Raw genomic sequence first — 26,865 nt, 5'->3', positions numbered from 1 at the left:
TTGAAGGACCAGGGGAAGGAAGGAAAAAAGAAGACAGGAAGCTAGAGCCCTGAACTTGAATTACCTCATCAAAAATACACTAGTGAAAATATTAGTTTTTTCTTTACAAATATCTATTGTTGTCATGTGTTTTTTTAAATTATGAAATATTACTAACATACAGAAAAGTACAACCATGTACATGATCACAAATTTAGATGTTAACATCTAGCAATATTTGCTTCAGATCTGTCTTTTTAAAAGAAGATACACTTCAAGCTCTACCCAATCCTTTTCTCTCCCTCCTTCTCCAAAGGTAACTGCTATTTTGATTAGCTTTAATCATTCTCATATTTATTTTGGTATTTCATCATGTGTGTATGTACTATTGTTTTCTGAGTTTAAAAATTTTTCATGAATGGTCACACTACATAGTTTTCTTGACTCAACATTATGTTTAGGAGATTTATGCATGTAGATACATGAGCATAGATTTTAATATCGCTATATGTTCCATTGTATGAATGAATGAACCAGTTTATTCATTTCTCTGCATAGACATAGTTAGGTTGTTTCTACTTTTTCGCTCTTGCAAATGTGCTCCTTGTACATATATGTCTCCATGTGAGAGTTTCTCTAAGGTAGACCTCTTGGAGTGGAACTGTTGGGTCATAGGTATGTGTTTCTTTGTTCTCTTTAGATAGTGTTAAACTGCTCTCCAAAATAGGTGTATTTCCTTACACCTCAATTCCAAACATCTGCTCTAGTCCTGGCATGGAAGAGGGCTGACATGCTATCACAACCTGGACTGCCCTGGACCCCCTGAAAAGATTCTGGAACCCAGACACCAAAGCTGACCTTCGCAGGCAACTTCAGGGGGAACACAGTCACCCATAAACACTTTATCCTCTCTCACCTCCAGCTCCTCCCTAATAAACGGATTGTTAATTAGGAGAAAGGGCAAGGCCTGGTGCCGACAAAGTGCCAAAACAGTGAGTGGTCCCTTTACCCATCCTCCCTTCTCTGTATGGAGAGAGCTGGTAGACTCTACTCAAGTGGCTATGGGCGGCCCACATGAGAGGAAGGTTGGGAAGTAGCTAAGGCTTGAAGTTCATGGAGAAAAGAGGCAATTAGGATGAACCTAAAAAGCTCTCAGCTAACAGGCTGGCTGAGCACCCAACCCAAGGGGCCTCTCTGTTCTCAGGTGGTACAGTCCACGTCATAGCCCCAGCAGGTCCTGTGAAAGGGAAGCCCAGATTATAACCTCAAAGGACACCCAGTCCTGAAGTCAGCCAGTGGGAGCCTGATGCTGAAAACCAGCAACTCAGGAAAGAAATTCCACCCGTGCAACTGAGCAGGGGACCTCCAGGGCATCTGCAGTTGTGTTTCTAGGCGAACTTGGCGCAGGTACTTAGCAGCTCTGCCTCTCTCCATACCTGACGATTGTGAAAAGAGCTTTGGCTTCAAACGTTGGCTCTGAGGAGCACTAATAGAGGGGCTGGCCTTGGGCAAATTACTTAACCTTTCTGAATCCCAGGATACTGATTTGTAAAGATGGGAATCATCATTTCCACTTCATGGAGTTTCATCAAAACCAGTGGGGGCACAGAGCCTGGCACGGGGCAGTGCCCAGGAAACACAGCAGCTTCTTTTGCAGACAGGACACCCTGCTACTCCCCCACCTCTTCAGGTTTCCATGAGAGGGATGGTTCCTTTAGCCGCCTTTTATTGAGCACTCTGAGAGGTAGAAATGTGTAGGTCATGTCCACGTTCCATCAGATAGAGAGAGCAGGGATGTCCAGGACCTTTTGTCCATGTTAAGTGGAGGATTTAGGATGGTAGAGCCTCTCTCCACCCTGCCCAGGGGCAAGGCCTTGGCACCGACTCCAGGAAGCCTGCCCTGATTTCTCAGGAAAGGCATCCAGCTCTTGTCACTCTCCAAGGCCGCCGTCCCACAGGAGGCATGCTTTTCTCTTACAGCCTGGCCATCTACTACCTGAACTCGGTTTCCAAAACCCTTTCCCGCGCCAATGCCCAGCTGAGGAAGAAAATCCAAGCGGTGAGTCTGTCGAGAGTTTCCTTCTGGAAGGTAAAAATGATGTCATGTTTTTGTGTTTTGCTGATTTGCTCTGTGAACCCAGTTGTGTGCTCTAAATGGCTTTCTTCTGAATCAAAGCCAAAAATACCTGTATGACAGGTAGCAGCCTGTGAGATTCAACAGCATGCATTTACATTCTAGGGATATTTGGGTGTCTATAACAATAATTACTTACATTTTGAGAGGTTGCTGAAGAACAGGAGAAATTCAATGAATTCAACCAATGTTCACACATCATAAAACCAGTACCCACAATAATTCCTATAGATTAAGACTCATACTATAAATACTAAAGAAAACAGTGTTGTCAAAACTACATATTGCTTGTGATCTGTGGCCTAGGAGGTCTTGGAAGTTTCCTCCAAGCTCAGGCAGCCTCTCTCAACATTAGCTGGCTTCAGACTGCTCTCTTCCATTCTCCCAGCTCCCCCACCCTCACCTCCTACATATGGTAAACCCTCTCTAGACCCTGTCCTCCTTACTTCCTCGATGCCTCTACGGGAACGAATCTCATCTGCTTCACAGCCAGTTCCCCATCCTCATCCCCATCCCCATCTCCTTAACCTTACCGGTCTCCTGCCCAGAGAAAGAAAACCATTGAACTTCCATTGAGGGCTTCCAGCCTCCAGGGCTAGGTGCGCCTTCAAACGCTGTGCAAACCTGAGCTCTGCTGCCCCCTGCAGTCAGTCATGAGGACTAATAACGGGCGATTTAAGGTAGTTCTCAAGAACTGAAGATGGATGGAGTCCTTGCCAACTAGATCTCACCATCCTGAGCTCAAACACCCATTTCCCTGGGCAAGACCAACCATTAATGTTTTCCTGCAGCTCCGTGAAGTTGAGAAGAGCCACAAATCTGTCAAAGACAGAGCCACAGCCAGAGATTCCGAGGACACAGCTAAAGACAGCTCCAAAAATGCCACCAAAGCAGGTAAATTCCCTGTCATGATTACTTTTTACAAGGCCACATGGAAAGGTGTAAAGAGTATATGCTGTGAAATCAGATCTGGGATTGAAATCAGAATTCGGGTGATTATTAGCTTTATGAAGTTGGGTCAGTGAAAATGAGAATGAATTATAGCCCTAGCCGGTTTGGCTCAGTGGATAGAGCGTTGGCCTGCGGACTGAAGGGTCCTGGGTTCAATTCTGGTCAAGGGCACATGCCCGGGTTGCGGGTTCAATCCCCAGTGGGTGGGGGGGGCGTGCAGGAGGCAGCCGAACAGTGATTCTCTCTCATCATTGATGTTTCTTTCTCTCTCTCCCTCTCTCTTCCTCTCTGAAATCAATAAATATATATATATATATTTTAAAAGAATGAATTATAATGCTGACCTCATGCAGCGGTGAAAATGCGATGGATCATGTGTTAAAGTGCTTTCCAGAATTCCTGGCACAGAGATAGGACCGATGAAAACGAGCGGCCTCTGTAACATGGGGAAATAGCACTGCTTGTCCTGTAGGGTTGTCTCACTCGTTCCTACCCTCCAAGTCTTCTGTGGTAACTTTTCTTCTCTCTGTTCCTCGTAATTCAGTTGTTTCTGAAATGATTTTTGTCTTCTTCACTTTCTCTCCTGAGCCTGTTAGTTCCCATGTCACATCCTTCTAATGTCTGGCTACTTAACCCAACGTTGAGAACTATTGGTCCCACCACACCGCTTTAAGATGCTCAAAGTGTCAGCTGTCATGGGTCACAGCTGCCCGGGGATGGGGAAGGTATTTGTTTTCTATGTTGTTTTGAATGATTTCTTTGGAGGACGCATAGGGAGATTTGCAACCTAGCAGCTGCAAATTATCTTTTTAATTATCTTTAAAAAGAAAACATTAGAATATCTATCTAGAATAAAAGGGTAAGAAACAGCCACATACGTTCCAAAGTATCACAGGGCTTCTGAGGAGACTAATCAAAAGCCATCTCCACCTTGGGAGTAAGAAAAGGTCCAATTGAAAGAGACCATCTCTGAGGTGATCCCATCTTCCAAGGATTGTCCCTGTTTTAAAATTAAACAGTGCCGGGAGGCTGTGATTTTGGCCTTTGGTGTGAGAACTGAACAAGATGCACAAGAGATGATTGACAGTTTATGAGTTATAATTTTTAGTGCAGAAATTATTTGATACCTTTAGAACATGTAGGCAAGACTATCAGAAAAAGAAACAAGAATTTAAATATATAGCAGTATTTCCCTGCAAGATGAAAATCCTCCATCAGTTATTTTCAATTTTCCGGATCCTCTAGTCAGGAGAAATAGGGCACCCATGTACATCTCTAGCAAACATTTTGTTAATATTAGAATAATAATGCTCTGGCTGGTGGCGCTCAGTTGAGCATCATCCCATGCACCGAAAGGTCACTGGTTTGATTCCCGGTCAGGGCACACACCAGGTTGTGGGTTCTCTTTCTCCCTCTCCATTCCTCTCTAAAATCAATTATATATTTTTTAATGAATAATAACAAGTATTCTAGTACTGAGTGTTGATATTGGAATGGGACAAGTTACTACTGAATAGTAAAAAGTCACAAGTAAATCAGTGGATGTTGCAAAAAGAGGACAAGAAGCCTGTGTCAAAATAGAACCTATCCCTGGCGAGTCTCCCAAAATGTGTGGAGCTACAGTCCTCGTCCATCAGATCGACCAGCAGCCCATCGAACTGACGCAGCTTATTATTGTGAAGCTGAGGGAAATATCTGAAATCACCTAACTTTTCCACACAGGTCAGAAAATGGAGCAAATGCAATACTATGTTGTAATATCACCAACAAAACAAAAAATGGGTGGATGTTTTTGGACACTGATAGACTTATGTATGGAAGGAAAAATAGGTGTGCAAAATGTTTTCCATGAGAAGCCAAGACATTTGCCTTGGTTTGTCAGTTGTCAAACGTCTCCAGAATCTCAACGTGCCTGCCCTCCTGACCCACTTCTTTCCCCTCCTTTCTCTACTGGCTGCTGTTTTAAAGCTTGCCCTTCTTCAAATTTTAATTCTTATTACAGATCTAAAGCTCTTTTAATTTAATACTGACTAAATCAGTACTGCAATTTTTACTTTAAAAAAAAAAAAGAGTTATCTGAATATATCCATGGGAGCTTAGGAAGATGGTCAACCTTTAGTCTGGAAAATTCCCAGTCTCATTGCCGCCCTCACTTAGCTTCTCTTCTTGAAGTATTCACCAGAATGATCTTAGCTGTTATAACAAACAGGCCCCAAACAGCTAATGGCTCAAACACAATAAAAGTTTACTTCTCACTCAAAATAATGTCCAAATTGGGTATTTCGATTTGATGGCCACTTTCTTCCCAAGTGATGATGCGGGGACCCTGGCTCCGATCATCCTGTGACTCCACCCGCTTGAGCCAGTGCGAGGGGAAGAGCCTAGAACTCACGCCTGGAAGTGGCGCACATCAAAGTCTGGACTTCGGTCAAGGCCACGCCCATCCGTAATGGAAACTGGGTCTGGTAAAGAAGAAGCCAGTAACCGCCCCTCACTTGGAGTTAGGGGAAGGGAAGGAAACAAGTGCGTGAAAGAGCTGGAAATCGGATTTGATTCCAGTTTACACAGCCCCTTCCATCATCGTATTTGACCCTGGCAGCCACCTGTGAGGCTGTTGTTGTCCCAATTTTATACTCAAAAAAAAAAAAACAGGTCCATAGAGTCTAGCCTCGGGCCAGCATTCAAATTCTAGTCCTCCAGCCAGCAGATCATATTCCTCCAGCAGATCTGTTCATGCAAAGGCTAGGCCAAGGTGTCCCCAGAGGCCTGGGGGTGATCTGACCTTTCTCAAATCACCAAATAGGACTGAAATCTACATACTGAGCAGGACAGCTCCAGAGGGCTCTATTCCATACCAAAAAAAAAACTGTAGCAAAATCTCTCATATCCTCATCCTTGTCTTGGTTCTTTTTCCAGGGACCACGCCTCACTCTGCCAGCCAAAGCCAGACCCTGGGCAAGAGGGCGCAGGGCCCTGGGACCTCCAGTTCTGCCAGTGGGACCATGCTGCCTGCCTCCAGTCATCTCCCTATATCTCGGCCTCCTGGCATCAGACCAGATTCTGGCCAACCCGGGCCTCAGACTCATCCTGGGAGGTCAGCCTCTAGAAAGAGTCCTCAGAGACCTCCCCACTGACAACGGAGACTCAGAAGAGACCCTTCCTGGGGCTGAACCTCAAGTCCCACCACCTCACATGCCCAAATCGGTGTTTTCTCTCCTCTCACACACACGTTCTCTCTCCACTTATTGAATGTGGGGGTTTTGACTACTTAGTCTCAAGCCATGGCTTCATCTGCCCTTTAGGGGAGATGAGCCTCCTGTCTCCCCATAATTGTCCTTCCCAGTATCTTGGTGCAGATAGCTCTGGACCTTGCACTCATGGTGGCTTCCCTTGGCTCCAGGCTTTGGGAGAAGGGGGCAGGGCTGCAACCACCATCATATTCCTGACACCCATGTTGGGACACAGGTTTCTACCAGCTCCACCAACTGGGAGGAGGGTGCACAGGGGCCCTATCCTGACCATCACCTCTATACAAAGGAGGTGAGATGGCTAGAATAAAAGGTATAAGAAGCTAATGAAAATAAAACTAAATGGACCCAAGTCCAGCCATGGTGAGTGGGAAGATGGTGACCCAGAATCTAGTCTGAGGGGGAGCCCATGCCATTAAGCACCAGAAATGCACTGGAGCCTCCTAGCAGCAAGGCAATGAGGGAGTAACATAGTCCTTCTTATCTAATTGAAGGAAACGTAAGATTGCTCAGGGCAGAAAATCTTTCTCATGCACCAAATTATAAAAGGAATGTAATAGCCTGTTTGTTGTATAGGAGAAGCTGAAGATGATCTCTGAGGAGTTTTGCAAAGGGTGCAATGCAGAGCCTTGCCTTGACCATCGTGTTCACGCAGGGTGGGGAACCTTCTTTCTGCCCAGGGCCATTGGGTATTTATAACATCATTCGAGGGCCATACAAAACCATCAACTTCAAAATTAGCCTGCTGTATTTGGTCAAACATTTAATTAACTCACCCCTAGTGCCTTGACAGGGCCAGACTAAATGATTATGCGGGCCTTACATGGCCCGAAGGCTGGATGTTCCCCACCCTTGACTAGTGTCACGGGGTTCTATGCAAAATGTCTCCAGGCAGCATAAGCCAGGAGGCCAGACCATTGAGGTGTTGCCAGCAAGGGCAAAGGCTCAGCACAGTCACAATCCAAGACTCTTCAATAGCCAGGTATCTTGCTGGCAGTTTCCTCCTTTCTTCTACCTGGTGCCCCCAGACCCAGGTGAGCATGCGGCTTCAGGATCAAGGGACATTCTCACTCCATGTCTCTGCACGTCCTAAAAGTGGTCCTGTCCCTCAACCACCACCCAATCAAGTCCCCAGAGATTCTCAGGAGAATCCCCACACCCTGCAAGTCAGGCAAAGTCCTGATAGAGATTTCATAAGCTATACAATTAAAATAATTTCCAACTTCCTTCCCTTTCTCAGCCCAGCTCCAAAACTTCACACACAACCTGGGATGGAGTGAGAGAAATTATAAATTATTTCTCCCAAGTTCATCTCCAGGCAAGACTAAATAAGATATGGCTGATGGCCCCATCTTCCTGGAACCGAGATCCAACCCGCCCCCCGCAATCCAAAAATGTTTGTGCATCACATCCCTTCTTCTGGAGAATACACCCCGGTTTCGAACTAACCTATCTGAGACCTCAACATAAGAATCGACAGAATCTAATCCTACCAATCAGGGCTGCAAGACCCAACATTGGCCACCACGCTGATACCTGGCCTTCAAGTCATCCTGCCTGGGGATAATGCCAGCCCCTGGGGAAGGGAACAAGAGAGACCTCAGTCATCACTCCTGGCAGTGACTACTGTCAGGCTTCTAATGGCTATCAATGTACCCAAACACCCACCATAGACACAAATTACCCTGTTCTGGTGATGCATAATTTTATGTGAGGGAATATTTGCTTTCTATTGCTGCACAACAAACTGTCCCCAAAATTTAAGAGCTTAAAATAATAAACATTGCCGAAACCGGTTTGGCTCAGTGGATAGAGCGTCGGCCTGCGGACTGAAAGGTCCCGGGTTCGATTCCGGTCAAGGGCATGTACCTTGGTTGCGGGCACATCCCCGGTAGGGAGTGTGCAAGAGGCAGCTGATCCATGTTTCTAACTTTCTATCCCTCTCTCTTCCTCTCTGTAAAGAATCAATAAAATATATTAAAAATATATAATAATAATAATAATAATAATAATAAACATTTATTATCTCCTACAGTTAGTTTCCTGTGGATCAAGAATTTGGGAATGATAATAATATTGTGATAACAATGTAGGGTTTCAGCTAGGTACTTGAATTATTGGGAGAATCACTTCATAAATTATAGAATTGTCTAACCACTATGCTGTACACCTGAAACTAATATAAAATAATACTGGATGTCAACTGTAATTCAAAAATAAAATAAAAATAATTTGGGAGTGGCTTAACTGGGCAGCTATGGTGCTGGATATTGCAGCCAAGATCTCGGGCAGGGCTGTAGCCATTGGAAGACTTGACTGGGGTTGGAAGATATGTTCACAAGATGGCACACACACATGGCTGTTGGCAAGAGGCTTTGGTTCCTTGCTGCAATTAACAGGAAACTTTGATTACTCTCCACATGGACCCCTCCATAGGGCTGACGGGGTGTCCTTACAACTTAGCAGCTGGTTTCCCCCAGAGCAAGTAATCTGAGAGAGCAAGGGCGGAGCCACAATACCTCTATAACCTAGTTTCAGAAGCTACACCATCAATTCTACCACTTTCTACTCATTAGAACTGAATCAGCAAGTCTAGCCCACACTCAAAGGGAAGATTAGGCTGCATCTCTTGAAGGGGGTGATTAACAAAGAATTTTGAACATATTTTAACAGGATGTTTCCTAATTCAAATAGTTACAAGAACTCTACCAAGAAAACTCTAAAGGTTTTTTGAAAGACATCCATCAGAGGATTAGTTAATGGTGGCTCCTCAAGCAACAGGAAACTTCCAGTGAGCTAGGGAGATGGGTAGAGGAAAAAGGCATAGGTAAGAGAAGTAGGGTGTTGATGTGGTGTGGCTTTACAGGTAGGACATGTTATTAGGGAACATTCTAAAGATTATCATCTCTTTATTCTCGGGTTTGAGCTTCCAGTTCATTCCATCTTAAAACTTCTCTATGCAGCCTGTCCATGGACCATCGAGCATAAAGACCATCTTTCTTCCTCCCATCCTTCCTTTCTTCCCTCTTTCCTTTCTCCCTCTCTTCCATCCCTTCTTTCTCTCTTTCAGTCACCTGAGAATGATTTGAATAAGAAAGTCCACTTAACAATTTACCCAGAGAATTGTAACTAGTGTCTTAGTGACATTACCCTAGTTTGTCTGTGTATTCCTTACTGGGGGAAATGAAACAGACACTGAATTTTATCTGTCAGAAGCTCTTTTTGCAGACAGACCCTTTCTTTCTAATTGCATGCTCAATGTCCATAAAGAGCTCCATTGCACACAGAATCACATAAGTAGGAACACACTTTAGGTGAAGGTCAAGTTGGGCACCTGATTTTCCCATGACTTGCAAATTCACAGAAACTGGGGAATGATGCACCAGCCAGGGAGGGGACCTGGGCAGGGTACCAACAGCACCCACTACACTGGTGATCCTCAATTCAGTAAAGTCATTTCCAATATGCTCTGTAGCACCCCACCCAAAGCTGCGGCATCAAAGTTCCTCAGGCTCTGTAAGGAACAATAAGAAATAAACCTGCGTGCATAAAGGAACATTTATTTCTCTTGATCTTGGTAGAAGTAGAGGAGAAAGGTCTCCCTTGAGAATTTATATTAACAAGGCAGTCCTCACACAAAGCATCTAAATTCCCATACCAACTGTGTGTTCCAAAAAACTCAAATGGAAAATTTTAAAGTGATCTTAGGTTCACTGTACCTCCAAGAAAGCAGGGGGAGGGGGGGGTGGGGAGGAAGGAAGGCAAAGAAACAACAAAAATTACGCCAAATAGAAAGCATATAAGAGGATTTAAAATACTAGTATATCAGGAATCAAAATAAATGCTGTCCAGCCGGTGTGGCTCAGCAGTTGAGCAGCTACCCAGGAACCAAGAGGTCACTGGTTCAATTCCCCATCACAGCACATGCCTGGGTTGCAGGCTTGATCCCCAGTAGAGGCCATGCAGGAAGCAACCGATTGATGACTTTCTCTCTCATTGATGTTTCTTTCTCCCTCCTCTCTCTCTAAAAATCAAATAAATGCTAATGTAATAAAACCTCCCAATAAAAGACAAAGATTATTAAATGAATATTTTAAAATCCCATGTGTTGTTTTGTAGCAGAGTAATCCCTCCTTTGGAAAACTGCTGTTTGAAACTGCTGTTTGAACTATGTTAATCTTAGACAGTCTCTTATTCTGTAGGTCAACTCTGTTATTTTTAGACTGTAAAATAACTTAGTTTTTTGCTTGAATAAAAAAGATAAACTTAATTGTCTGAACTTGCAAGCTAGCCATCTAACTGATACGCTGATATTGATGCCAGGTGACTGTATAGATATGTTACTCAAGGTTACAGGTGTCTGTATAGATTTAATACTCAAGGTTACAGGTGTCTGTATAGATTTGATATGATACTCAAGGTTACAGGTGTCTGTAAAGATATGCTACTCAAGGTTACAAGGTGTCTGTATAGATATGACAAGTGTTTGCTAGATATGATATGTACTCAAAGTTACAAGCTGTCTACAAAAATAACTTACACAAAGAACTAGAAGGATATAAAAAGGAAATACTCCCTCCTGTGTTTGTTCAGAATTTGACAGAGGTAATCTGCTCTGAACCTTCGAGCAATAAAGATGACTCCTAATTGGCTCATTAAGGCGTCTTGTCCATTAAGGCGTCTCTGATTTTCGATACAACAGTTTCCAAGTGATACCTTTAAAACCTAAGACTAGGGCAAGTAAGCACTTTATACCTTTTAGTTCCTAGGGAACAAAAACTGAAACACAATCTTTAAGGGCAAAATCACCAGGTGCATGAGTACCAACCAACTTTGTAAACTGGGCTTGTTTTTGAGTGCTGAGGATTTCTATTGAAGACAGCTGTCTGCAGTACTATACCAGATAATTTATTCTTCAATGTAGCATTAGTTTGAAAAACTAAGTTATTTTACAATCTCATGGTTGGGGCACATGAGGTAAATACAGCATACAGATATGTCCATCACCAAATTATATCTGGAATGAGGGCCATATAAACCCAACCTCCAAATTCTGTTGGCGATTCAACCAGTTGACACATGTAAAACTAAGTGCCAAGCATTATGTTAAGTGATCAATAAATAAAATATTATCACAGGTGTGGAAAAGATCAAATATCCTCAGACTCAGGTTATGAACACAAACAGCAGCATCTGAACAAAACTTTTACCCTATAACTCTTTTTTTAATATATTTTTATTGTTGATACTATTACAGATATCTTCTATTTTCCCCCCTTTATATCCTATAATTCCAATAAACTCTGAGCTTCAGAAGCTATAGCCAAAAAAAAAAAAGGGGGGGGGGGGAACACTGGGCTAGATGGTCTTCCTTCGATGCCTTTCATTCTTCTGTGTCCATGGAAATAATGTTGCGGCCCAGCCAGTGTGGCTCAGCGGCTGAACCAGGAGGTCATGGTTCCATTTCGTCATGCCAGGAGGCAGCCAATCAATGATTCTCTCTCATCATTGATGTTTCTATTTCTCTCTCCCTCCCTGAAATCAATAAAAAATATATTTTTTTTTAAAAATCAATGTTGCATATATGGGTAACTCATTATCAAAAACTTTAGCAGGGTTTCTTTTCACATTTGAAAAAAGGGCAAACGAATTAATTGCTAGAAGCCTTTTAACTGTCTCGTTCACAAAATGTGTAAACTGCCGCCATCTTGTGGTTATTTCGTGCAATTTCCTTTCTTGAAGGATTTTTTTTTTTTTTTTTTTAAATAAAGAGAGAAAACATTGATTTGTTGTTCCACTTTTTCATGCATTCATTGGCTGACTCTTGTGCCCTGACCAGGGATTAAACCCAAAACCTTGGCCTATCAGGACAATGCTCTAACCAACTGAGCCACCAGGCCTGAAACTAGTCATTGGAATTTAAACAGTCATCCTCAGTTTAACCATAAGGATAGTTCTGAGAAATGCACTTTAGGCAATTTTGTCATTGTGAGAACATTATACGGTGTACTTAACACAAACCTAGATGGTATAACTTAATACACACCTAGGCTATATGGTATACCACTGTCATATAGGTCAGTCCTTGTGTGGCACGTGACTATAGCACATTCCATTTCCATTAGCATTGCCCATTGCTCAAAGTAAAAACTCTGGGTTAATTTACACCAAAATGACACAGTGAGCCACAGACTAGGCTAAGTAAAAGAGTTATGGGTGGTACAGTGTAGGATCCTTCCCCATGGGTACACAGTCCTATCCGCACAGAGAAAGAAAAGGCCCAGGCGCCGCGTGGCTTTAAAGCTGGAGTCTGGAACATGCCTGGAAACACACAGCTGCCCCTCAGACCTGCTGCCCACGAAGGACATTTTCTCCGCTGGAACATCACCTCCACATTGATCTCCAACCAAACACTGTTTAGTGAAGAATAAGAGTCTCATCAGATCAAGAAATTCATCTGACCTTCATTGAAAGCTTGTTTTAGATTTTACATGCTAGATACTTCAGTCTTTCTGCAACTACTGACCAGGATGACTCTTACACCTCTAGCAGGTTCTTCTCTTGTTTCTGGCTTTTGCTTCCACTCTCTTTCCTTCATCTCTTAACAACCTACACATTCTTCTACTAATACCTAAAAACCCCTCTGGCCATAAAGTCTTCCTCGGGAGCCCTGCCCCCCCACCCCCACCACCACCACCACCAAATTACCTCTGCTCTGCCTCCCATACTACTTCATTTCAGCACTTTCTTATGTTCATTCTTCCAGGATTATAAAGTCTCTGAAGTCAGAGGTCAAGGGTTATGTTTTTATTTTTCTCTGAGATCTCTGCATTACTCTCTTGATTAAGATCTCTGTCCAATTGTCACCTCTTCACTGAGGGCCTCTATAAAACAATGCAACATTCCTTAACATTTATCAACGTATTTATTTGATTTTTCATCTCCCCATAGAATGTAAACTCCATGATGGTACTGACTTGGTTTGCTTACTATTGTATCCATGCAACTAGAAATACCTGGCATGCAATAGGCATTTGAACTGGTGAACTGGCCCTCCCAAATGTGGATGGGCATCATCTGATCCTTTGAGTGCCAGAAAAAAACAAAAGGTGAAGGAAATATAAATTAGTTCTATCTCTGCTTGAGCTGAGACATTCATCTTCTCCTCTCCTTGCACATCAGTGCTCCTGGTCCTCATGCTTTGACTCAGAGGCAGATTTATTTATCCAAAATATGTTAGCTTTCAGCTTAGTAACTCTCAGTCTAATCCACAGAAATTACACATATTTGTGTGTGTGCATATGTATTTCTATATGTACACATATACTATGCATATGTTTACTAGGGCATACATATTTGTATACAGATGTATGTTTAGCTGAGACAAATTCTACAAACCAATACCCCTTCCCTTTATGTGACGTATTACTATTTCCTATTCTCTTTCGTCCTTTCTTTTTAATGCTGGTCAAGAATGTCTAAACCCTGCAATCCATTAATGGATTCTGACTTCTTTGAAAGCCCCTACCGTAGCAGATAAGCACCTGTAACTCCAGGAATATTTAGGATTAACTATAGAAAGAATGAAGTAAAACAAAGTCATAGCATTAATATTCTCCATTACATTTTGAAACCATCTATTTAATTTGGTATTTATAACATTTAAGAGAATTTAATATTATAATTTTGCAATTCCGTTTTAAAATGTGAAATGGAATAACTGATTTAGACCCATGATTTTAAGTGGATATATGTAACAGAATTTAATGTTTGCAAGCAATATTGAGATTTTAATATTTACCATCCATATTTTTAAGTTTAATATATTTGGCTTCAAGAGTGAGCTCAGGCCCAGTGGTTGAACTTAGACCTATGAACCAGATCAGGGTTCGATCCCCAGTAAGGGGCATGCAAGAGGCAGCAGATCAATGATTCTCATCATTGATGTTTTCATATCTCTCTCCCTCTTCCTTCCACTCTGAAATCAATAATATATATATATATATATATATATATATATATATATATATGTAATTTTTTTTAATGTGGTAACTGGGGGGGGGGGGAGTGAACTCAGTAATTGGATTTTTGTCAAGTAACTTAATTGCTTAAGAAGAAAATAAAATATATTAAATTTATAAATGTACTTTCTGTATGGGAATTAAAAAAAAAAAAACTTTAGGGAAAAAAACACCTTTAGCCCTAGCTGGTTTGGCTCAGTGGACAGAGCATCGTTTGCGGACTGAAGGATTGGATCAGGGTTCGATTCCGGTCAAAGAAACATGCGGGGGTTTCGAGCTCCATCCCCAGTAGGGAGGGTGCAGGAGGCAGCCGATCAATGATTCTCATCATTTCTGTTTCTCTCTCCCTCTCTAAAATATGTTTTTTTAAAGTTTAAAAACAAACAAATCTCTTTAACCCGGTGGGCGTGGCTCAGTGGTTGAGCCTAGACCTATGAACCAGGAAGGAGGTCACGGCTTGATTTCTCGGTTGGGACACCGTGCTGGGGTTGTGGGCTCTGGGGCGTGCAGGAGGCAACCGACCAATTATTCTCTCTCGTCATTGGTGTTTCTATCTCTCTCCCTCTCCCTTACTCTCTGAAATCAATAAAAAAATAATTTTAAAAAACAGACTTAAGGGCCCTTCAACGCGGCAAGCAACACGTGTTCGAGCAAAAGGAGGTGTGTTCTGCTCAAGGGGAACAAGAACCGACCTAGAAAAAGGTGGGATCGTCTTTCTTTTCCACTTTATCGCCTGCCACCCTCATTTTTTTAAAAAAAGGAATACACAAAATACTATTTAAAAGCATAAAACCAGCCACCAGAAGTGTCGCTTCCTTAGGGTCGGCGCCAGAATGCCCCAGGCCCCGCTTCCGTTCCGGTGAAGAAAGGGAGCGCGGCCCTCGGGCCTCCTAGGCGGGTCGGCCCTCAGTGGGCGGCGGGGATGACGGGTCCAGAAGGTGTGGGGCGCAGGGAGGTGTCTGCGGCCCGAGGTCACCTGCGCTGCGGAAAGCGAGCTCGGCATCCGTTTCCTGTGCAGGGCCTCCAGCCCGCATTTCACCTAGCTCTGCGGCCCGCCATTTATATGATGAGAACATGAGGGCCTGGACTATTAGCCAGAAAAGCGTTTTTCCAAACTGTTTTACAGCCTACAAGGCTCGGCCCAGGCCCACGCGTCCCCAGCAACCGCGCCCGCCTGCCCGCGAGCGCTGCGGCAGAGGCCGGAAACAGCCACCCGCCTGCACTCGCGCCACCCCCGTGCCCGCCGGGAGATACCACTCGGCGGACCCCTCCGGAAGCCCGGAAAGGTATCGTCCCCGACCTCTGATTGGCCAGCGGGGATCAGGGGCGGGGCTTCCGGAGCCTGGTTCCGCGCGCCAGAGCCCGCTCGCCGCATTGCGAGCCGGGCCAGGAGCGGGCGCCATGGTGAGGAGTGGTTGTGGTGTGCGAGCCCGGTGAAGGCCGCGGTTTGGGCCTGGGTTCGGGCCTGAGCCCTGGCCGGAGCTTGGGCCTGCCGTGGGGGTGGGGGTGGGGCCGGGTAGACGCGAGGGCCGCACTGACGCTGACGCCCCGGCTTCCTTCCCAGGTGCTGCTGCACGTGCTGTTCGAGCACGCGGTCGGCTACACGCTGCTGGCGCTGAAGGAAGTGGAGGAGATCAGCCTGCTGCAGCCGCAGGTGGGTGGAAGCGGTGGGCTCTCGGGCCGCCACGACCCCAGCATGCACCGCGCGCTCCCACGTGGCCGACCGCGCGCGTTGGGGTATGCGCTGAGCCGGAAAGCGCCTTTGCAGAGGGTCCTTACCTGCCTCAGTGATTAGAATCGCCTTAGGATCATTTAGAATTCTCCCACCCTGTACCGACGAAGCAGAACCGGGATTTAGGGTCCATGATAGGACCATTCCCTTAAGCGCTCAGTCAGCTCTTATGTATGACCAGGGCTGAGAACCGCCGCTTTACTGCGCCCTACAGGCAAGAGCGAAGGAAGGAAGACACTTACCCTTTCTCCCCTCCTTCCATTCCCCCAGGTGGAGGAGTGCGTGCTCAATCTGGGCAAGTTCCACAACATCGTTCGTCTCGTGGCCTTTTGTCCCTTTGCCTCATCCCAGGTTGCCTTGGAAAATGTCAATGCTGTGTCTGAAGGTGAGGAAGCTACCTCCGGGTAGTTCAGGAAGATAAGCCAATAGGTCCTGCCATTGTCTAGTTCCTTTTCCTAGGGAGCTTGTGATAGTATTTGCCTTTCCTCGGCTAGTTTGTTCTAAATCTGATACGTTCTGGGTAGCATTTGGTGTGTACAGGATGTAATTTAGAGTAGTCTTAACAGCTCAATATCGGGGGGAGGGGGGTATGGTAAGCTAAATGTTATATTTAAAGCACATAGTCCAGCGTGCAGTCTTAGACCTTTTGGTCCCAGAAGGCAGATTGGAACTAAATATTTTCATGGTGCTCCAGGGTATGTCTTAAGCTTTCAGTTATGCATTTCACACTTGTACTGTTGTACCTGAGTTCTGTACCTCCCGTGGTTAATGCAGGCTTTGCAGTGATGACTTGAATCTGTCAATCCCCTGAGTGCAATCACTGATGTCTCTATGCTTCTGAGCAAAGCCAAAAGCGGGGGGATCTAGGCACACCATCCCAGCATGCTCTGCTGGACCAGTGGTCTGTCAATCAACAGTTGAAGTGACAGGATCCCTTTTGTGATTTAAGCAGTCTGTTAGTGGGAGCTCTGTTTTTTTGCCCCGAGGTATTGTTCATGAGGACCTCCGCCTGTTCTTGGAAACTTACCTGCCAACCAAAAAGAAGAAAGTGCTCCTGGGGGTTGGGGACCCCAAGATTGGTGCTGCTATACAAGAGGAGTTAGGGTACAACTGCCAGACTGGAGGTGTGATAGCTGAGATTCTTCGAGGTGAGACCATCCGTTAACATTTATGCCATTCTTGACCTGATTGAGGAGGGTTCTGGAAACAGGGTGCCTAGAGTTGCTTCTGGGTAGCTGTCCTGCTTGGCTGTTGCCTGTGGGTGCAGGAGCTAGCTCAAGCCTTCCCTTGCTCATAGTCTTGCCCTCCTCCAGGAGTTCGTCTGCACTTCCACAACCTGGTGAAGGGCCTGACTGATGTGTCTGCTTGTAAAGCCCAGCTGGGGTTGGGACACAGCTATTCTCGGGCCAAAGTTAAGTTTAATGTGAACCGGGTGGACAATATGATTATACAGTCCATTAGCCTCCTGGACCAGCTGGATAAGGACATCAATACCTTCTCCATGCGTGTCAGGTAAGGGGAGGAATGGCCTAGCTCACTTTGGATCCTGAGGTGAGGACTGGCTTCTGTGGGCAGAACAGGGTGGGGTGTGGGGTGGGGCTGGGCCTCCTGGTGCTTACCACAGGCTGTGTGCTTACACTGACTGTACAGAAATAGGAGGCAGAGTAAACCTGCCCCATATACACCTCAGCTCAGGCTCTTTGTCTGGTCTGAATTGTGAATGGGGAGACATTGAGTCAAGGAGGTTTGGGATCTGACTTGTTTTCACTTCCTCTGGGCAAGGAGTAGATGGTGGCTATAGCTTTATTTGATACGTGGCAGTTCAGCCAGGGAGTGATTGTTGCTCTTTGCAGGGAGTGGTATGGGTATCACTTTCCTGAGCTGGTGAAGATAATCAATGACAATGCTACATACTGCCGCGTTGCTCAGTTCATTGGAAACCGAAAGGAGCTGAATGAAGAAAAGTTGGAGGAGCTGGAGGAACTAACAATGGATGGGGCCAAGGCTAAGGCTATTCTGGACGCCTCACGGTCCTCTATGGGTCAGTACAGAGCCTGGCAGCCAAAATAAGGTATGGGACTCTGACTATCTGGCCCTTACGTTCCTACTTGGTGTCCTTCAGGCATGGACATATCAGCCATTGACCTGATAAACATTGAAAGCTTCTCCAGTCGGGTGGTGTCTTTGTCAGAGTACCGCCAGAGTCTGCACACTTACCTGCGATCCAAGATGAGCCAAGTGGCCCCCAGCCTGTCGGCCCTAATTGGGGAAGCGGTGAGTCATGGGAAACAAAAATGGGGGGGGATAAAGAATGTTACGGTTATATATCCATACTGCTGTGTTTCTTGATCCACCATGTTTTCCCCGTGCACTTGATGGGCAGAGGTAAGGCAGGATTATGCAGCTGGTAGGTTGGCATATCCAGCTTCTGTGACTAATTCCTTGAATCCTTCTCCAGGTAGGCGCACGTCTCATTGCTCATGCTGGCAGCCTCACCAACCTGGCCAAGTATCCAGCATCCACCGTGCAGATCCTTGGGGCTGAAAAGGCCCTGTTCAGGTACCAGTGAGGGCACCTGCCCGCACTCAGGTGCCACTTCTGGTGTCCACTACTTGTTTGGGGAATCACAGTGATGGCTAACCAGGGCATCCTGACCTATACAGGCCTCTGCTATGGGGGTGATGGCCTGTCCTGGTGTCTGAGTGATTCCCAGGGCCCAGCAAAGGGACCAAGTTTCCAGGTCAGCGACATTGGATGCCTTCTGCCTTGGGAGCTGTGGGTTGGCATGAAGTGGGTTAGACCCACCCCAGCCTAAGGCTCACTCTGGAAATTGAGGGAAAGGGGAGGGGAGGAGCTGCCTTGGCTAATAGGGTTGAAATTTCCGGTTGTAAACTCTCCACTGAATATTATTCTCCCAGAGCCCTGAAGACAAGGGGTAACACCCCAAAATATGGACTCATTTTCCACTCCACCTTCATTGGCCGAGCAGCTGCCAAGAACAAAGGCCGCATCTCCCGATACCTGGCAAACAAATGCAGTATTGCCTCGCGAATTGATTGCTTCTCTGGTATGGGTGAGGGAGTGGCATTTGTGAAGAAGGGGCTGGGAGGGAGTGGGGGACTGGATACCTTAGCTTCTACAATGATGGTAACATTTTTCGTCAACAGCAGTTCACCTAGTGAGTGTTGATACTTTGGGTCTGAGTGAAGCTGAGGGTAGAGGAAATACTGGGGATGAGTAGTTTGACCCTTTAGGAGCTGACAGGCTTTGTTTACCCACACACACACACCCAGAGGTACCTACAAGTGTATTTGGGGAGAAGCTTCGAGAACAAGTGGAAGAGCGGCTATCGTTCTATGAGACTGGAGTGATTCCACGAAAGAATCTGGAGGTCATGAAGGAGGCGATGGTACAGGTCAGTTTGGGCTTTGCTAGGTGGGGCTTTGCATAGCTAGCTGTTGGAGGTGATGAACTGTCTTAGCCTGACCTTGTAGAGTGAAGGCAAAAAACTGATTTAATGAGCCTGATCCAATGAAGCCAGGAGGGAAGCCTCTGTTAGGTCAGAGGGCTTCAGAGCCTTTCAGCACTTTTCTTTGGCCAGGCAGAGGAAGCGGCTGCTGAGATTACTAGAAAGCTGGAGAAACAGGAGAAGAAACGCTTGAAGAAGGAAAAGAAACGGCTGGCTGCGATTGCCCTTGCATCTCCAGAAAACAGCAGCAGTACACCAGAGGAGTGTGAGGTCAGTAAGTAGGCAGGTCCTGAGTGAAAATCCTGGGTTGTAGGATTTTCAACTGTAGAACAAAGGATGTGACCTCAAAGTCACAGTCTTGAGTCCAGGCCTTTGGACTGAAACAAGGACTTGAAACCTCTAAAACTGCCTCTTGGTCCTATAGGAAGGAGATAGGTGCTGAGAGAACTTGTTCAAGAGCCCAGAGAGCTGGTTGTAGCACACTGGTTCCCTGGGCAAGTGTGTTGTCCTCGGCTGCCTGCCAGGAGTCCTCAACTGGGGGTAGTGTGCATTCCTGCTGTTTGTTCTCGGTTCTCGGCTGTGTGTCTTCCCTGGGATTTTCATAGCGCCCAGTTTGCCAAACAGTATTTCAGGGTCCCCTATGGAACTAGGCTTGGTGGTTTTACTATGACCAACATGGTGGGGTTTTCTCTTATGGGCTTAAATAATTACCTCTCCCCGCCTTTAAGTGGGAGTCACCTTTGGGGCGGATTTCCAGAATTCTATCCATATAAATACCATCCCAGAAACATTGGACAACTTTAGGGCATTTCCACCAGTTTTCCTGCCCTACTTAATTGCTGGAACTCTAGTGGGGTGGGGGCTGGGAGTGTTGATACAGTGAGGGACACGGTTTCATGCCCATTTCCCCCTTTAGGAAACAAGTGAAAAACCTAAAAAGAAGAAAAAGCAAAAGCTCCAGGAGATTCCTCAGGAGAATGGAACAGAAGTCCCACCTGTTTCTTTACCCAAACCCAAGAAAAGGAAATCTTTTTCCACGGAGGAGTTCGTTAATAATGATCTTGAGACAGCTAACAATGGAAATCTTCCCAAGAGGAAGAAATCTTTAACCAAACCAGAACCCGTTAGTGAACCCGAAGAGGCAGCAAACAGGAGTGTTCTCAAGAAAAAGAGGAAACTCTCTTTGAAGGAGGAACCTCTCAGCAGTGGACCTGAAGAGGCTGCTAGCAACAAGAGCTCCAAGAAAAAGAAAAAGCTCCTAAAGCTAGCCCAGGAGGATTAGAATGGACAGTACCCTGGTGGGGTATAACCACCAACTTACCCACCCCCTATGTCCCAATAAAAGAAAATTCACAAAGAGTTGATTTATGTTTTATTTGACACCTTTACATGGGTGTGGTTGGGACAGGGCATCAATGACAGCCTCAGTGAAGTCTCGGCAGGTGGCATAGCCACCCATGTCAGGAGTTCGAACCTGTGGGGGAGAATTGTCATCACCCCTGTGACCTGGGCCCATCCCTACCCTCCCCCCATTAGTTTCCCTCAGGAAGCCAGCCCCAGGATAACCTAGGCTCTGCCCAGGTGATTATGGTCTAGAGGTTTAAGGGCTCTTCTCTGGTCCACTGTACTGAAGGGAGATGTAGGTAGTATGGTCCTCGTGAGGTTGAAGGGAATTAGGGGGCTCTAGCCCCCATAGGGGTGCAGGTGGCCGATGACGGACTGGATGAAGTCGGTTGTGGTGCTGTAGCCGCCCATGTCTCGTGTCCGCACCTACAGCCACCACCGGCAATAGCCGTGGGAAAGGAGAGAAGAGAGCCCATGAAGCGGGGTAGGGCACTGATGGAAATGGAAGTCCAAGATGGGATAACAGCCAGAAAGAAGACAATGCAGCAGATGCAAGAAGGTTGCTAGGTTTGCAAGAACATGGACTTGTCCACTCAGGTCTTCTGAGGGCCAGAGTCACTACTAGAGCGATAATGCAACCTGGACAGAATGGATGGGAGGCTGAGCAGGAGAGAAGATAGGAAAGGTAGACTGGAGACAGGATGAGATGCCCTGGAGACAAGTAGAAGGAAGAAAATGGCAGGGGGATGCAAACGAGGATGGGCTTCCAGGGTGGAGAAGGTGACTGACACCCTAGCCTCATCCTGCCTGCTACCTCCCTCTGCTCCTCCATCCCCATCCGCTCCCCCTAGATAGAGAGCTACAAATTCAGCATTAAGATGCCCAATAAGCCTGGCCAGAGTGGCTCAGTTGATTGAGCATTGTCCTGTGCACCAAAAGGTTGCCGGTTTGATTCCCAATCGGCACATACCTGGGTTGCAGGTTTGATCCCCGGTTGGGGCGTGTAAGAGTAATCGATCTTTCTCAGCATGTCCTCAGGTGAGGATTAAAAACTAATAAAAGATGTCCATAAAAGAGCCAATGGATGGAGCAGGAAAGGGAATAGCAGATGGGAACTGAAAGGCAAAAGAGATCTAGAGCAATGGTCGCCAACCTTTCGGACCTCACGGACCACCAGTGGTCCGCAGACACCGGTTGGTGACCGCTGATCTAGAGGATGAAACAGCCAAGAGAGGAGAGGTGAAGAGCAGCCCTGAGAGGGACGGGCAAGATCAGAGAGCAGATGTTCTGGGGACCTATAGGGAAAGGAGGCCCCAATTCAGGTTACCCAGAGAGTAGTTCTGAGGCCTTGAACCCCACAGCCTTTCTAAACTCACCTTGCCAACTTTGATCACCTTCTTCACTGCATCTGCAATCATGTTGGAGTGATATTCTAGACTGTCAATGTAGAGAGGAACAATTTGAGATTTCCCCCTTCATCAGGCCCCAATTTCACCACCTGTGCTCCCTCTCACCACCTGGCCTCCTCCTCCTCCAGCCCACCACAACCTACTTGAGGTGTCGCAGCATGTTGGAAGCTGACAGAAGCATGGCTGTGGGGTTGGCTATATTTCTGCCCACTGCCTGGGCAAATGGGTGCCGGGCACCCTGTGAAAAGAAGGGCAGGCCAGAGTCACTGGGAGCAGACATGCAGAAACTAAGATCAAGGAAAAGAGGTTAGGCCAGGTACACTGAGAGGAGGCATGGGATGAAACTATCGGGGAACCTGAGGTCAGAAGAAGGGCACACAGAACTAGAGGAGGTGACCTCACTCACCATCTCAAAGACTGCATACTCTGCACTGTAGCTCTCACCAGGTACCACACCAGCTCCCCCAACCAAGCCAGCAGCCAGATTGTCAATAATGTTCCCATAGAGATTGGGCATCACCAGCACATCAAACTGGTAAGGATTCTGCACCAGCTGGCAGGGAGAAATGTGGGCATGGAGAAGAGAAGTAAATTCCACTGCCTGCCCTCCCTCAGCACTGAGAGAGTGCACACACAAGGAGAGCCTTACCTGCATGCAACAGTTGTCTATGATCATTGTCTCAAACTTGATTTTGGGATACAGTTCAGCAATTTCCTCACAGCACTGCAGAAACAACCCATCCCCAAGTTTCCTGTACATGGGCCAAAGGGAACAGATTCAGCCAAGAGAGTGCAGGGGACTACCTTCCCAGGAACCTACCCCACGGAAAGCCATGTCCCTCACATGATGTTCGCCTTGTGAACAGCCGTGACCTTGTTCCGCCCCTTCTTAGTGGCATAGTCAAAGGCGAATTTTGCAATCCGTTGAGATTTGGTTCGAGTGATAATCTTCAAGCACTCAATCACACCCTTTGCACTCTGGGTAGGAAGAGAGAAATAGCCGAGTGATACTGGAAAGAAAGGAAGGAGCTATGCCTCTCTCCCACCTTCACCCCTGCACTCCCCAATTTCTAGGACCTCACCTCATGTTCCAGAGAGCTGTACTCCCCTTCTGTCTGCTCTCGAATGATCACCAGATCTAGATTGTTGTGTCGAGTCTTGTACCCAGAAAGTGACTTCACATGGACTACATTGGCAAACAAGTCCAACTTACGCCTGGGGTGGGACAGAGCCATCAACATTGTGCCTGGTGCCCCAGAATCTCTCTGACCCATTGACCCCACCACTTACCTCAGTCGCATATCATAGGAGGCTAGATCCCCCTTATACTCCATCGGGGTGTGGATCTTTCCTGCACAAACAAAGTTGCAGGAGTGGGGAGATGTCAGGCACAAGCCAAACCCAAGGAAACTCAGATCACTGTCCGATCCCCTCAGTGACAGAATGCAACCCAGACTCCCATCTCCCACTCCCGATCAGTGACCCTTAAACTTCTCTGGAGGGATGGGGCAAAGGGGAATAATGCAGTTAAAACCAGAAACATTTTGTCTAACACTGTTTTATTTTTAGTCACATGTATGTTGAAACCTCAAAGTGACCTAAAAGGAGGACAGAAGATTTTTTCATGTTATCAGAGAACCTGGGTTTAATATGTTGAGAAACAATGCTAAGGGATCTGTGACCTTTCTTGATGTTTCTGTGTCTACCTATTTGACATTTTCTCAACCAACAATTATTGAGTATGGACTAAGTGTAAGAAAGGTACTAGGTATATCAACCAAAAACACAACACATACCTCCTGCCCCCAAGGGGCAAACAATATAGTGAGGAAGACAGATAATATAAAGGACATGGTTTTTAAAAACCATGGGAGAAACCCTAGACAGTTTGGCTCAGTGGATGGAGTGCCGGCCTGCGGACTGAAGGGTCCCAGGTTCGATTCCAGTCAAGGGCACATGCTTGGGTTGCAGGCTCGATCCCCAGTAGGGGGCGTGCAGGAGGCAGCTGAACAATGACTCTCATCATTGATGTTTTTATCTCTCTCTCCCTCTCCCTTCCTCTCTGAAATCAATAAAAAAAATTTTTTTAAGTATATTTTTAAATAAATAAAAACCCATGGGAAAGAATCTTAATGACATACATAGAAACACAGAAAGAAATTCCCTGCGGTAATATCAGGAAATATCACGGAATGACTGGCACTTCACCCAGAACTTAGGTAAAGTGAGTGTAGTAGATTGAACAGTAACCCCCAAAATGATATGTCTATACCTCAACCTATAAATGTGACCTTATTTAAGAAAGTGTTAGGAAAAAAAAAAGAAATAGTGTTTGCAGATATAATTAAGGATCTTGAGATGAAATCAACTTGGATTAGGGTGGGCCCAAAATCCAATGACAAGCCCTTATACAAAAAAAAGGAGTAGAAATAGATACACAGACACAGAGAGGAAAAAGCCAGATGAAGACAGAGGCAGAGACTGGAGTGATGCATCTACAAGCCAAGGAACACCAGGAGCTGGAAGAGCCAAGGAAGATTTCTCCTCTAAGCCTTCAGAGAGAGCCCTGCCAAAACCTTAACTTTGGAATTCTGACCTCCAGAACTGGGAAAGAATAAAATGTCTGTTATTTTAAGCCACCAGTTGTGTGATAATTGGTTACGACAGTCCTGGGAGACCAATACAGTGAGTGAGGAGGATTCTGACAGGTAGCATCAGAACATTCTGGGCAGAAGGAACAGCATAAATCCAGGTAGCACATACATTTGGACACTAACACAGCCTAGTCCATAGCACAGAACAAGTGCTGTGGAAATGAAGGCAGAAAAGCTGAGAGTCACTGAGAACTTACTGTCCTATGCTAAGGCTGGGCCTGGCAAAGTCATGCTGCTCTTTCCAAGAGAAGAGATGCAGAAAATGGACTGCAGGGACAGAACTGGCAACCAAAAAATCGAATGAGGAGATTCAAGGAGGGAAGCAGAGAGAAGACAGAAAAGAGGTGGCCAGAGTAGCATTCTATAAACACAACTAACAAGACTTGACGACCCATGGTGTAGCCCCATGACAGACGCGGAATTCCTGCGGGAAGAGCTCACATGATCTCTCCACTCCTGTGTTCCAGCTGGAAGGAACCAATGGTCCCGAACCGATGGGAGCTCGGGGAGAGTTCACGTAGTCATATGTGTAGAGGAAAGCTGAATGAATATTTGTTTCATTTGATGTTAAATGACACATAGGCAAGAGGACACACATACCAATGAGGGCCACCTTGTTCTCCTTCATGGAACTCAGAACTTGCTCCAGCTTCTCCTCAGAAGCCATGTTCTGCACCTCGCTCAGGTAATGCTCCTGAAACTCCACTGGGACACTGGCAGCCTTCAGAGACAGGTCCCAAAAATTACAGGGTCAGGATCAAAGAAGTTCTTTCCAAACCGCCCCCCACCCCATCGTCCCTGCCGCTGATTGCCCCGGGCAACTCGCCTTGAACACCTCCTTGACAGCATGCATCAGTTCGGGCCCCACGCCGTCTCCCGGCACCATGGTCACAGGAAAGGCGCCCTCCACCTTCACGTCCTCGGCCTGCGACGGGGGCCATCAGAGACGGTGCGGGAGTAGGAGCAGGAGCCCGGGAGAGGGGAGGGCTGGGGGGCCGGGGAGGGGCTGGGGAGGGGGCGAGGTCCGAGCGGGCCTTGCGCTTACCTGGCTCCGCGAGACGAAGTGCGAAACGGCCGAGGTGCCCAGGCCCCTCCATGCCCCAGGGTTGGGGGCGGCGACCAGCGCCTGCGAAGAGACACAGCCTGTGTGTGAGGTCGGCCTGGACCCTCTCCCGGAACGCCGCGGTGAGCCGGGGGAAACCCCGCCGACCCCCGCCCGCCCGCCCGGCCCGGCCCGGCCTGGCCCGCTTCCCGCCTCACTCGGGTCAGCCAGCGGACACTGCTGAGAGCCGCCATGTTCATCGCAGGAAGTCGCGACGGAAGTGACGCCGAAGCCTGAGCGGCTCGGCACCCTGACTTCCGGTCAGTCCCAGGACCCTGGAGGGTTCGCAGTTCCCCCAACCAGCTCCCCCGCACACTTGTCGCCTTTCCCTTCCGTTCTCTCCTGCTTACCCCCTCCCCAGGAGACTGGCGGAACACGCAGCCGCTTTCTTTATTGCTTTTTTTTCTGTATTTAATTTATATTGAAACTTCAACATAACGTGAAAGGATAACGTCAGAGTTTATGTTTAGCAAACGAAGACCGGAATGGAATACGGAGGTGAGACACAGGTGGCTGTCAGCAGGGCGACAGGGACTGATGACGGGCACCGATTGACTCCAGCAGAGGAGATGGCTGTTGGGTAGGAAGTTAGAATGAGCGGCGGGGGTGAGGCCTGCCCTGGGGTCCACGAAGGAGAACAGGGTGGCCATCGTTGGTATGTGTGCCCCCGGAGCAGGGGTCGGACCAACATTGCCTTCGGACCCCTCTCTTCGGGCGGCCCAGCAGACCGCCAGCAGGCAGGCTCGGAGCCAGCGGTTCTAGGCGCAAGCCCGGAGGAAAATGACATGACCTCAACGCCAATGTGACCTTTCTAGGGCCCTG

At 46.8% G+C, this 26,865-nt stretch overlaps 3 protein-coding genes across 5 annotated transcripts in view; 2 read left to right on the top strand and 1 right to left on the bottom strand.

Moving 5' to 3' along the window:
• TMC2 (transmembrane channel like 2) overlaps positions 1-6,198 on the top strand; it is a gene marked incomplete at both ends in the record, with an annotated part of 49,397 nt that extends 43,199 nt beyond the window's left edge. Inside the window, 3 exons of the mRNA XM_079784947.1 lie at positions 1,960-2,038; positions 2,905-3,007; positions 5,981-6,198. Coding sequence (XP_079641073.1) covers positions 1,960-2,038; positions 2,905-3,007; positions 5,981-6,198 — 400 coding nt within the window. The remainder of the gene's footprint in view (positions 1-1,959; positions 2,039-2,904; positions 3,008-5,980) is intronic.
• A 9,465-nt stretch (positions 6,199-15,663) lies between these two features.
• NOP56 (NOP56 ribonucleoprotein) lies at positions 15,664-20,900 on the top strand. 3 transcript variants are annotated; one of them, XR_013814223.1, is made up of 13 exons: positions 15,664-15,737; positions 15,898-15,987; positions 16,336-16,450; positions 17,052-17,213; positions 17,379-17,577; positions 17,919-18,106; positions 18,188-18,339; positions 18,524-18,624; positions 18,984-19,132; positions 19,359-19,480; positions 19,667-19,804; positions 19,959-20,074; positions 20,451-20,569. XR_013814223.1 is itself a non-coding variant. In XM_079784785.1 (12 exons), the coding sequence occupies exons 1-12, from the start codon at positions 15,735-15,737 to the stop codon at positions 20,814-20,816; spliced, it is 1,785 nt and encodes a 594-aa protein (XP_079640911.1). In that variant the 5' UTR covers positions 15,664-15,734; the 3' UTR covers positions 20,817-20,900. The 3 variants fall into 3 exon arrangements, 2 of the variants coding, with proteins under 2 accessions (XP_079640911.1, XP_079640912.1); XM_079784785.1 differs by lacking the exon at positions 19,959-20,074 and having other exon boundaries at positions 20,451-20,900; XM_079784786.1 differs by having other exon boundaries at positions 19,959-20,595.
• Positions 20,901-21,165: 265 nt separating this feature from the next.
• IDH3B (isocitrate dehydrogenase (NAD(+)) 3 non-catalytic subunit beta) lies at positions 21,166-26,272 on the bottom strand. Its single transcript, XM_079784787.1, has 12 exons — positions 26,202-26,272; positions 25,987-26,067; positions 25,768-25,866; positions 25,542-25,662; positions 23,578-23,638; positions 23,370-23,502; positions 23,132-23,265; positions 22,937-23,039; positions 22,694-22,840; positions 22,431-22,525; positions 22,255-22,315; positions 21,166-21,304 (listed from the first exon to the last, which is right to left on the bottom strand). The coding sequence occupies exons 1-12, from the start codon at positions 26,241-26,243 to the stop codon at positions 21,218-21,220; spliced, it is 1,164 nt and encodes a 387-aa protein (XP_079640913.1). The 5' UTR covers positions 26,244-26,272; the 3' UTR covers positions 21,166-21,217.
• Positions 26,273-26,865: the final 593 nt, after the last annotated feature.

The sequence above is a fragment of the Cnephaeus nilssonii genome, assembly GCF_951640355.1.
Source record: "Cnephaeus nilssonii genome assembly, chromosome: 11".
Lineage (NCBI taxonomy): Eukaryota > Metazoa > Chordata > Mammalia > Chiroptera > Vespertilionidae > Cnephaeus > Cnephaeus nilssonii.
This window is presented reverse-complemented; position numbering and strand designations above follow the sequence as displayed.